The 12881-nt window shown below is 40.5% G+C and overlaps 1 protein-coding gene across 2 annotated transcripts in view; it reads left to right on the top strand.

Moving 5' to 3' along the window:
* The window catches only part of Prpf18 (pre-mRNA processing factor 18), a 29482-nt gene extending 16601 nt beyond the window's left edge, over nt 1–12881 (top strand). For both annotated transcript variants that reach the window (XM_057787908.1, XM_057787907.1), the window contains 2 exons: nt 784–939; nt 10701–12881. In XM_057787908.1, the coding sequence (XP_057643891.1) occupies nt 784–939; nt 10701–10781 (237 nt within the window). In that variant the 3' untranslated portion in view covers nt 10782–12881. The remainder of the gene's footprint in view (nt 1–783; nt 940–10700) is intronic.

The raw sequence follows: 12881 nt of genomic DNA, 5'->3' as shown, positions 1-12881 counted from the left end.
TACACACCACACAGTTGGAAGTTTGATAGGATATCTGAAGCCTTCCTGAAGTGCTTGGAGATCTTTTAGAAGTTACTTGCTCTTTGTTCTGTTTTCCCCTTTTTTCTCACAGCTAGCCAGACCTGACTGTAAAATCAAGCCATTTGTCTTACTGGTTTCTGTCTTGACTTTTCATAGCTTTTGTTTTAAGGCTCTTGGCAGGTGGGAGACTTGGGGTGGGGAATTTGGGGATCAAAGTGAAAAATATGCTGTTCTCATGCTTACCATGCTTCAGCCGTTTGACTTGTAAACCAGTGTCCTGTCTGTTTATCCATCCCAGCAGATAGAGCACCCCCATCCAATACACACTGCTTCCAGAGCCCCGTAGTGCTATGTGATGTGCTGTGTGACTGCAGGTGGGATGGTGAAAGGCTAGCTAGCTTCTGTCTACCTTCCAGCCACATCGGTGAAGACTGGATCTAAAATAGAGTTTCTGTTAGCTTGTCAAGTCAGCTACCTGCTATTCCAGTCTGAAATGCATTACTTTCCAGTGCACAAAGGCTTGAAAAGGTTGTTTGTTTTTCTTGCATGCTTAGCATTGACTTCTCTTTCCACAGGCGTTTTGTATTTCTGGGCAGGGCAGTAAGTCACCCCATGCTTGAGTGTCTTGATTTGAGTAATGGAACACAGTATTTTTATCAAGAGGTAGATAAAAAGTATGCCAGGAAGGGCTATGCAATACTTGAAATAAAGATTTGAGCCAATATGTTTTTTGTCTTTCTGATTTCTTAAACTTTGTTTCAGGCGAATGATGCGTACCTGCAGATGGCCATTGGAAACGCTCCTTGGCCTATTGGTGTCACTATGGTTGGTATCCATGCCAGAACTGGCAGGGAAAAGATTTTTTCCAAGCATGTTGCACATGTTTTAAATGATGAAACCCAGCGGAAATACATTCAGGTAAGCAGCTTTAAGGGACAAGATTTGCTCTGACAATTTTTTTTTTTTTAAAGTTATTTGTGAGTGTGGGTGTGAGTGTGAGTGCATGTGATCACACGTGCCGTGCATGCCTATAGAGGTCAGAGGACAACTTTGTGGAGTTAGTTCTCTCTGCATTTATGTGGGTTCTGAGAACAGAACTCAGGTCATCGAACTTGCACAGCAATTGCTTTTATCAAGCCATCTTGAAGACCCTGCTCTAACATTAATTCTCCAAACCTAAAATCTAAAATGTAAGAAAAGGATTATGCTGTTTCCCTTATCTGTGTGGAGTGTGTTCAGCAGCCTCCTGTGGATACTTGAAACTTTGGATAATACTGAACCCTATATATACTACCGCACAGCCCACATACATATTTCAGCTATGATAAAATTCAGTTTATTAATTAGGCTGAGTAAAAAATTAACAACACAAGCTAGACATGGTGACATACACCTGTAATCGCAGCACTCAGTAGGTTGAGTTAGGATAGTCTTGTTCTGAGCCAGCTTGGAATAAAGAACAGGAGGGAGATCATGTCTCAGAGAAACATAATACATAGGAGGAGGTAGGGGAGATAGTTTATAATTGGAGGAGGAGCAGAAGAGGAAGGTTGTTAGTAACTGATTATAAAAGGAACAATTGTAACCATATTCTGTACTGAAAGTTGTGTGATTATGGCCTCCCTGGAAACAGTGTGGTACTCTGCCCTCTGGGATAGTGTGAAGTATCGTTTCTGCATAAGAAGATGAGGTGAGGTTGGTGATTTATTCGATGTCATGGTGAGTAAATGGTGGAGGCTACTGTTGAGCTTCTGCTGATCTATGAAAGAAGCCATGATGATAACCGTTGACTGAAGGTAGCCGGAAGTGTGAGACTAAAGCCCCACACAAGGGGACGTGCGCACAGTGAGTAGGGTGTACACAGGAGGATAGAGGGAAGTTCGGTGCTGATGAGCACTTGCATTTATGACAGCTTCATGGTGAAGGACACCAGTGACTTTCATACATGATGGAAAGAAGGGAAATCATTATGCTTTTAGCTTTTTTAACACTGAAATAAAACTGTTGGAATTTGCTTTGCTTTGTGTAGTCCAGGCCAGCTTCAAACACACTGCCTCCACTTCCTGAGTGCTTGAGTTATTGATATGAACCATATCCAGCTTGCTTTTTTAAAAAAAATACATCAAATGAGTTCATAAGAGAAATCTGGGAGTTTAGTGAAGACAAAGAATTTAGAGTGTTTTATAATAATGGGACTTGCAATGTGGATTTAGTGTATGCTCATCTAAAAAAATATGGAAAGTGAAGTCTTGTTTCAGTCTATATCATTATTTTTAAGTGGCATATGAAAATATTTTTTAATTATGTTTTATCAAGTCTGAAGTATTTATAGTTTTCTTGAAGTTATGCATGCCTCATACAAACTTGTTTGCACTGAGCTAAACTTTTCTGAAAACTCTATGTGAATAAAAAACAAAATCAACTATATCTAGCTTTGGCAAACTGTCACAAATCCCAGATTGTGTGTAACAACTTGCCGGGTAGCGGTTCTTAAACTTGAAGATGAGCTTTGGAAGTTTACTTAAAATTTGCTTAAAAGCATAAAGTGTATTCAGATGAGGTACCAGAGCACAGTTATTACCATATTCATGAATTATCTTTGTTTGTATTTTAGTTCCAAGTGCTGAATGTTAATTTTGTGGCGTACTTTATGCCTTATTCACGTACATTAGCATTTAAAGACATTTCAACCTGACTCCCCACTGTGAATTGTGTAGTTTATAGAGTTCAAATACACTTGGGTAAATTCAAAGACATTTTCATTCTTTAAGTTTTAGAATGACATTATGCTTTTATTCTGTGTATGTATGTGGGGCGGGTGGCATGTGCAATGGTGCCCTTTAGAGGTCAGAGTATTCTCTCCTTCTGCCTTTATGTGGGTTCCAGGGGTCTAACTCAGGTCATTAGACTTGGCTGCAAGTGTCTTTGCCTGGCTTCATTTTCATTTCTTAATAACCACCGATGACTGTAGTAAAGGCAAAAGCTTTGAGTTAAAAAAGAGTGGTTTTTTTCCTTTGACAATTAAATATAATTTCTAAGGATTAAATTTGCTAATCATGCTCATTTATACCATGGCTGCATTATAATGCTTAAAAGTTCATACAGTTAAATAATTTTAAAGACAGCATTTCTTGTTGTAGACAATGGTGTGGTTTCTGCTTCCTCCTAGACTCCCTTTCTTTTTAAATATATATATATACACACACACATCTATCTCTATATACATCTTTCTATATCTATATCTATGTGTATATGTTATTTATTTAAGAAGATTTCTGGTTTCTTTTGAAGCTATGTAATGACCTGTTCTTCTTCCAACCTTTCTTTGTAACAATATTCTTTGATTTTTTTCGTTGTTTAAGATAGTTCCTCTGGGAAAACTTTTAGGTTTGTTGTCTTGGCACTTAAAACTACTATGCAAATAAAATTTAAAAAGAGATGTGGGCTGGAGCGATTGCTCAGTGGTTAAAAAACACTGACTGTTCTTCCTAAGGTCCTGATTCCAATTCCCAGCAACCACATGCTGGCTCCCTACCATCTATAATGGGATCTGATGCCCTCTTCTGGCGTACAGGCGTATGTGCAGACAAAGCACTCATAAACACACTTTTAATCCCAGCACTAGGGAGGCTGAAGCAGGCTGATCTCTGTGAGTTCAAGGCCAGCCTGGTCTACAAGAGCTAGTTCCAGGACTTGCCCCAAAGCTACAGAGAAATCCTGTCTCGAAAAACCAAAAAAAAAATCAGCGTGTTGCTTGAAGTTCAAATCAGGGTGTGACAAACCTTTATTTTATTTTATTTTTTCACGGTCAGTTACTAAGTATCTTTGTGCTTCCTGTGAACTTCACCAGCAGCCAAAGGCTGCATTCCAGAAACAGTGTTAAGAATAAGGTGGCTTTATAGATCAGTTTGTGACCCCTGGCAAATGTATAATCCAGTTTTTTCTGCATGAAGATATTGATAAGGAAACCATGCGAAATCATTTGATAATTACTTCTTTTAAAATACACCTCAAGGGGCTCGAGAGATGGCTCAGAGGTTAAGAGCATTGCCTGCTCTACCAAAGGTCCTGAGTTCAATTCTCAGCAACCACATGGTGGCTCACAACCATCTGTAATGGGGTCTGGTGCCCTCTTCTGGCCTGCAGGCATAGACACAGACAGAATATTGCATACATAATAAATAAATAAATAAATAAATAAATAAATAAATAAATAAATAAATATTTTTTTAAGAAAATAAAATACACCTCAAGAAATGCTGCATTGTTTAAAATATATAACCTTAATTCTACAGCCCAGTGATTCTGGATAATGTACCTTATTAAAAATTAAGATTGGGCCGGGCGGTGGTGGCGCATGCCTTTAATCCCAGCACTCGGGAGGCAGAGGCAGGCGGATCTCTGTGAGTTCGAGGCCAGCCTGGTCTACAAGAGGTAGTTCCAGGACAGGAACCAAAAGCTACGGAGAAACCCTGTCTCGAAAAAAAAAAAAATTAAGATTGGCAGCTCAAGGCCAGCCTTGTCTACAGAGTGAGTTCCAGGACAGCCAGAGTTGTTAAATAGAGAAACTTTTTCTCGAAAAACAAAACAAAACACCCAGACAAACAAAAAATTACAATTGGTTCCAGAATGTTCCTAGTACATTCAGCACATGCCTTCATGCTTGCCTTGTACCTGGTCCCCTCTTCCCATCAGTCAGTACTACTCTTCTTTTTCAAAGATGTATTCATTTATAATTTATGTGTGTGAGCTGTCATGTGGGTACTAGGATCCAAAAATGGGTCCTCTGCAAGAGCAGACCCATGGGTCCTCTTAACCACTGCACCATCTCCCCAACCCCTGTTAGTGCTTCTCTTGATTTAGAAGTCTTTCCTAGTTTCGCCTGTGACTGAACGTCATATAAATGGAAACTTAGAATGTGTGAAATGATTCTTATTTTTATTTGAAATACTAGCATAACATGTTTTAGGAAATGTGGTGGAGAGCAATCCAGGAGGCTTTTGCTGAGTCTGACTCCATCCTCTGTAAACTGTGATGCTGTTTGAAGTGCTCTGTTCTTCACAAGATTAAATACACCACGGGGCATTTTCTCACCAGGCAGATCAAACGAAAGCTGTGTAGCTTATTAGCTCACCTAAGTCTGCTTGTTAGGTTTAGATTGCTGGTGGTAACTTCAAGAATGGCTCATTCCTCCAAATACAGAGGAAACCTTGGGACCAGATTTTGGAAAAGCTTCTTTTACACAAATGACAGAAACTTGATTATTTAGAGACTATAATTTGGCCATTTCTAGAGGCCTTCTGGCAGTGTTGTATAAAAGACAGTCGGAAGGAGGCCGAGAAGAAAAGTAACAGCACCTGCTCTGCAGTGCTTCCCCCAGACGGCCCCCACGTTACTCTGTGAGCACTGGCCGGTTCCTTCTCCCTGTGGCTTCCATGGGGCAGGTATGAAGGAACTGAGGTTATTTTGTAGTGGGACAAGTTTCAGATGTGTTTTCTCTACAGAGCTCCTGCTGCATCTCTCTGCCTCAGGCCTTTTCTTCCCCCAAGTGGCTGTCTCCATTTGCTGTGTCTCTTCTCTTGCCTTTTTAGAGTATGACCTGGCCACAGTCTCAAGATTGCCAACTGTAGGGTCTTGTACTATCCCCTTGTTGGCCCTGAGCTCTGCCAGCCCTTTGTGAAGTCCTTGGACCTGCCCGTTGGATTATCAGTTCAAGGTTTGCTCTGCTTCCTGTTGGTATCCTTCCTGCACTCGTCACACAGATGGCCATCCTAGAAAGCTCTTGCCATCACACATGTCCTAAAGACCCTCTGGAAAGTTTTCAGTAATCTTAAATTCATGAATTTTTTGGTATCCCAACATTTTATCTCAGGTTTTGGCTATTTTATCTGTAATAGCATTGCCCAGCCTTGTGGAACATTTTATATATTTATATTATTTATATATTTCCAATATACTCATCTTGTGCCAAAATTAGTATAATATGAACTTTCATTCCTCCGGTAGGTGATCACAGCTTGACTCACACATTGTATACACCACAGTATAGTTATTGGTGAGTATTTTTCATATGTTAGTACTCAGATTATACATGACACATTTACAGGTCAGGTGTCTTCATGCTGAAGCTTCCAAGTCTTGGCTGAGGTAATTTTTAAGTGGCAGGTTGTTGCACGGTAAGAACCTCCTCCCCATGTGGTACTTTCTGGTGGTGTATTTTACACTGCATTTTCAGAAGAAAACACACGCTGGCATTTTACACAGTGCTGCTGCCCTTTAATACCATGGAACAGTGGCATGCTGATACAAACTGCAGTGTGTGCAGGGCTGCTTTCAGCAGCTCAGACGATAGGAAACAGTAGATGTTTTACCCCGCCAGATCCCAGCTTCAGCCACAGGCTTGAGAGGAAATAGGCCAGATCAACCTCCACAATAAATACCTGATGGCCATGTGAATGAAATCTCCCCCAGATGAGAGCAAAGCAGATCACTCACAGCATCTCAGGAGTTAGTCTCACCGTGCCTCTTTCCATGAGGAGTGCCTAAACTAGGGTGGAGTGAAGTCCCTTCAATTATAAAGGAAGTGAATTCCAGCTCGGTTTCCTGAATTCTCAGTCAGGTGGAGTCAGGGTAATGACATTTCTGGCAGGCAAGGATTCACAAATGTGACCTTTGACCTAGAGCCCTGGAGTCTTAATCACATTTTTCACAGTGTTCCAGAAGGCAACAGAACAAGGAGGATACTGCCATTTCTCTTTGACACATGTGGCCCTGAGACAGAAAGGCATGTTCTCAATCCCATGCTAGTAAGACATGGGGTTAGGTTTGAGCTGGACTGTCTTCCCTCTGTTGGTAGTGTGCTACTTCTGCCTGAGGATAGGTAATGTGCTACTTCTGTCTGAGTATAGCCTCCACTAAAATGAGGGAAGCAAACCACACAATCCAGGAATTGCAATCAAGCGTAGAGCAAGGTGAGAGGAATTCCAAGGCTGAAGGTGAGGGATGTCCTGGCGGTCGCAGTACGTGACAAGGAACAGAGTGGAACAGAGGGACTGAACAATCCCAGCACAAAATGGAAGCGATAAACTTGAAAGGGGAGCAGACCTACAAAAGGAGTGGTCATCATAATACCTTGTAGCTTGCATAAAGGACGCATGTGTGACATTTCTGATAACTGTGATTTAGGGAGGAGGGGTAAGAAAATATGTAGTGTGCATACATGCATGGGGCCAGTGGGCATGACATAAGCCCATTAAGTCCTCCTAATTTCACAGTCAAGAGTCAGTAGGTGATCCTCAAGGAGAAAGTAGTATGGAAGTGTTTGCCTCTGTGCCCTGGGCTTGGGGGTAGGAAGGAGTAAGGCTGACAAACGCTTTAATTTTATGGCCCGTCTGTGCTATTTTACACAGCAGGGACTCAGACCCCAGGATCGCCCTTTTCTTTTTCTGTCACAGTTCATAACTCCCACTTTCAGATCTCAGTGTCCTCTTCTAGGTGCCATTTGGGACAGCCACTAACCTCTTCTGTGAATGTTTGCGGTGTCTCCTCCGAGTTTGTCCTTGTTGCCTTTGATTCTCTTCAGCACCTACACTGTTGCAGTTAGAACACAGCTTATGTTGCTCAGTATGATGTTAGCTCTCTTAATGTCAGAGTCTCACTGTGTCCACAGCTCTTACCACTGTTGGATGGATCTTGTCTGTCTTGCCTTATTACTCGGGGTGAGGTTTTCTTGTTTTTCTCCTGGCTTGTTATTTGTTTTTGTTTTTCCAGAGTTTAGCATAGTGCTTGATTATACAGTAAAGAATACTTAAAACGGCTGTTCCAGATAAATATGTTTTTATAAGAATATAAAGTCAGGTGGCACATATGACTGTAGAGATATCAGTTCATAGGAGGCTGAGGCAGAAGGATTACAAGTGTGTGCCCAGGGCTGTCGAATGAGACCCACCCTGTGTTTTTAGAAGTTGGTTAAAATATCAATGGTTCTTAGCTGTTTGCTTGTATGATGAGTTACACTGTTGTCCTGCCTATCCACCCACAGCAATGTGAAACGGGAAGCTAAGGGACTCTAGCCGAAAAGACTTGTTTCCATTTGGGAAAAACAAAAAACCCAAACCATGTTCTAAGAATGACATGTTGTTAAAAATCCATGCTAGCCTATCAATCCTTTTACAAGGATTTATAGTAGTGTCCCTGGTTAGGGCTCCTGACTGTGCCTGTTCTTAGACTCTTGAGTGTAAAGGCACCTCATAAATGTGTCTCCGTGGAACAGCTTGCCTGAAGCTCTAGTTAGGGAGCGTTCCCTGACTCCTGTTCAGGACAGTTCATGACATGCCTGGCTGCACACTGAAGCCCTTGTGTCTCATCTGTCCTCACTGCACATTTCTTCCATCTATTCCGTCAGGACACTTAGAGATGCCAAATCAGTGATGTCATGTGTGTTTCCATAGCTACAGTTCAAATTTTGCACACATGATTAGAGCTCAACAGTAGGGGAAGTTGGGAGTATGGATTTAAAAGGAGACAGTGCTTTTGTTTTCTGGCCATCCTGGCCATCCAGACCCGAATAATCACACAAACAACATTAATTACAACACCGTCTGGCCAACAGCTCAGGTGTATTCCTAGCTAGCTCTTGCATCTTAAATTAATCCATTTCTGTTATTTTATATTTTACCACGAGACTTGTGGTTTGTTACCTCACATCCTGCTTCTTGGGCAGCACATGGTGTCTGCCTGACTCTGCCTTCTTTCTCTTTGCATTCTGTTTAGTTTTCCTGCCTAACTATATTCTGCCCTGCCATAGGCCAAAGCAACTTCTTTTTTAACCAATGGTAAAGCATAGTCATAGCATACAGAGGGGAATCCCACATCATATGGAACTGAAGTTCTTTATCCTAAAGCAGATATCTGGCTAGTGGGAGAAATATGAGGAGCAAAGTAAATTACGTGCTCTCCTTCCCACTGCTGGGAAGCCTCTCTATCACAGAAATCAGTGGGAAAAGAACCTCTCCACATCTTGATTCTTAGCGAGCTCGACATGGCCAGTGTTTGGATCTGGGAAGACTCAGAATGCCTCAACATCATGTTCCAGATGTTGAGTCTATTAGATCATAGCTCAGTTCACAGTAGTTGGTATCTGTGTTAGCAGTTTCTACTAGGAACAAACTGATTTAGTTTGTTTTTGATAATTGAGTTTATGAGAGTTACTTGGTGTGGGCACAACAGTAAACATGTGAGCTCCAGACCAGCCTGCTGCTTGTTTGACCCTGTCTAAAATTATAGACAAAAAACAAACAAACAAACAAAAAAACAAAAGCAAAAATAAAGTTGTTTGAATATTTAGAGTTTAAGATTTCTAAATAATGGAATTTTAGGTATCCAATGCTACTTTAATGCTTTCTTCCTAAATTTCCAGCTGTTTTCTTCTGTTACTATTCCATATAACTGTGCCCGGTAGTTTCCTCCCACTGGGTCATGAATCTCTTGTTTACAGCTGTCCTTTCATGTCAGTTAGAGAGGAGAAGGTGGATTTGAGAAGAATACAACCTAAAATACCAGGCAATATGCTACCCGTTCATTTATAGCCAGTGCCACTATTTTAGACCTAAGTTTTATTATTTTTCTTACTGTGATGGGAACTGTGTGATTTTAATTTTTGTGAACTTAAGTGAGAAGCCTTAAAATAATTTGGTTAAAAAATTGGTATGGGTAAGTACAAATCATTAAAATTAAACACTGCTGTTATCTGTCCTTGTTTTAATAACTAGACAATAATGTTATAAAGATTTTAGTAAGGCATTTAACAAACATTTTTTGCAAACAGCGAAATTTGGAAATTGATTAAACAGTTCGTAAGATTATTTTCTGATTGTAAATTCTTCTCTAGTTATTCTCATAGAGAGATCTATGGTGGCTTGCTGTAAGCTTCTGCCGTTGTCCTTGGCCTGTTTGTAAGGGAGTCAAAGAATTTGTATACAGGTTGGGAAAATATTTTTTAACCTAGTAGTGGATGAGAAAACCAAGAAAAATTACTAAAATGATGGCCAACTAAGAATTTTAAAAGGTCAGATCAAAGGATAAGTTGAAAGAGAAACATCACCTGCAGTGGTTGTCCTGGGCACTTAGGGCTTAATTCTTGGAGCCTGTTTGAGGAGGGCTGAATTGTTAGGTGGTAGAGTTAGTGCATTTTTACTGCTGTAAATACTCCATTTGTCTGAGTGTTCATATATTCAAATATAGATGGAAAATGTATTATTTCCAGTTTCTTTGCTCCTAATTTATTTGCTTTAAAAAGTTTCAAACAAAAAATTTTAGTTATATAGATGTAAAATTTCCATCACTTGAATGGACGAGGTCATTTTTTATTTATCCCAGTAGTTTCTATAGCTTCTTTAACTCTGGAGATGGGGAAAACTTTTCTGAGAGAACCACATCCTTGAACATGCTTCTCTCCACCCAGACTCAGTGCCTAACATCACAGCTTTTAGAGTGCATATTTTTTCATTGACAGAGTTGTGATAAGCAGTGCCCATGAATAAACATTGATCTAGGAATCCTTCTGAGTCGAATTGATGGTGATGCTTTATTTTGGTAGGGACACTGACTAAGTACTACAGAGAAAGGCAGGTAGAATTAGTTCAGTTGTGTAATAATGAACCTTTATTTTATGTTCTTAGGGACTGAAGAGGTTAATGACAATTTGCCAAAAGCACTTTCCTACGGATCCATCAAAATGTGTGGAGTATAATGCGCTATGAGATGTATGTACGCTGTGCACATAACATGTGCGCGTAGCAAGAAGCCTAGGCAAGCAGCATGTGGACTTCTGGCCTTACCACAGCAGCAAAGGAAGAGTTCCACAGGAGAGTGCCATCGGATGCAAGTCTTGTTGGTTTTAAGAACTGTGTTGGCTTTCATATGGTATTAGACTTCTAACACATTTATGTGTGTTGTTTTCATTTTAATCAGTTGAAAACTTAAGTCCTAAAGCTGTTATCCATCGTGTAGATGTGTAGACAACAACAACCAGCAGGGGTTCGAAATGACCTTTCTCCCCGGGACCCAAAATATGTCATTAGATAATTAGAAATATTTGAGGTCAGGTTTAAGCTTTCTGTAAATTATCGTCATTTGCACATATTCCTCTTATGTAGTATTTATAGAAAATATTTTTTTTGTATTTCAACAAAAGTGTGGTACCATTGAAATGTTGCCTTTACAGTTCTTAAATATTTTGTGGACTTTTGTCATCTTGCAATAGAATGTAAATGCTACTGTTAAGTGTTATTTTTTATTGTGTTTCAGCCTTGCTTTTGTTTCTAAGCAGAGTACATTTTAGTATTTGTCATCTTTCTGGACAGATAGGATTAATAGATAGAAGGTTGGAAAGCAAAGACGGTAAATTACACCAGCATACGTCAGAACACCAGCGCATCCAGGTGAGGGTGAGGAGATGGACATTGGGGTCAGCTGAGATGGGAAAGCCGAAGAGGGTGGAGGTCCTGGCTTCGCCATGCCACACTCGATCCTCAGTCCGATCTCACCAAGTGAGGACTTGCTCTGGGTATTACAGTGTCGACCTTTGGTCATTGTGCCCACGCCCTGCTGCAGCGCTGGCAGGACTGGGTTGTTAGGTGACAGGTTGGTGGGCCACACGAGGACTGGCAGCTTCTCAGCTCGATGCGCTAACAGAGCAGCGGTGGACAAGTGCTTTCATCTTGCCTGGCTTTGGCTTCCTTTTCTGACACTGATAAGGGTACACACCTCACGTTGTTATTATGTAAGTAAAATGCTGAGCCCGCTGCCTGGGGGAGGACAAGACATCATTTTTGCCTGGCATATATTCCTATATCAGTGTAGACCAAAGGCCAATATGGCCCTGCCCTGTGGCTACGATGGAATAGTATGTACTTGTGCGGTAACAACAATAATGATTGTATTAGCAGCAAGTAGTAAATGTGGAATCGTTAAGTTTTTCCTGTCTTTACTTGCATCTAGGTCCAGGTTTAGAGTTGCAGAGAATGGGAGCCTGAGGCTGCTGGAGGTGGCTTAGAGTCACAGTTGCTTATTCTGGTTCCTCTTTAGAAAGAGTGAAAGCTACTTTCGGCTTCTTGAGGTCCAAGGCTGTGCATAGATAGGACAGTCTCTGCCAGTTACTTGCAGGGAGGTAGGTGTCTGTCTTGGTTTGAGTCAGTGTCATCGTTGTCCCTCCCCCACACTGTACAAGTCTTTTCTTATGATTAATTGGGTAGAACTTTGGGGGATTTATTTGACAAATGAGAAACCTTGATGAGATGTGCGACAAGTCCCTACCTGTGACATGTGGTTTTGTTATGAAGGTCTTTATGAATATTACAGGATAATGCCTTATTATAAATATTACTGGATAATAACTTATTTATTATCGCTGTCAGGTCACAGCATGGTAAGTGATTTTATGTTGTCTTCCTTTCTGTTATTAATGTTCCACATGAAGAAGAAACTGTATCATGTGACTTCAGTACTTCGTAAACTTGATCAGTGTGGGCTGGTTTTGGTTTTATTGTTTTGTTTTGTTTTAAGAGGAGGGTATATATTCTACAGGACTATGATGTGACTTTACTCTTTCTGAGTTTGGGTGGAAGGAAGCATGTTTAAATACATGGCTTTCAGAAAAGTTTTTTATGTCTGAAATTAAAGAAGCTATATAGATACTCCTGGAATATGTAGAAAATGATATTTTATTCAAATCATGGGAATTTTACTTCTGCATGTACTCTATATTTTGTTTCAGATTTTTTTAAACAATAAAGATATACTTTTCCTTTAAAACAGTCACAGTTCTAATTAACTATATTAATTCCTGCCTCCCCATCCTT

This window comes from Chionomys nivalis, chromosome 13 (genome assembly GCF_950005125.1).
Source record: "Chionomys nivalis chromosome 13, mChiNiv1.1, whole genome shotgun sequence".
NCBI classification, from domain to species: Eukaryota; Metazoa; Chordata; class Mammalia; order Rodentia; family Cricetidae; genus Chionomys; species Chionomys nivalis.
Note: the sequence above shows the minus strand (reverse complement) of the source record. Positions and strands in the feature narration are given on the sequence as shown.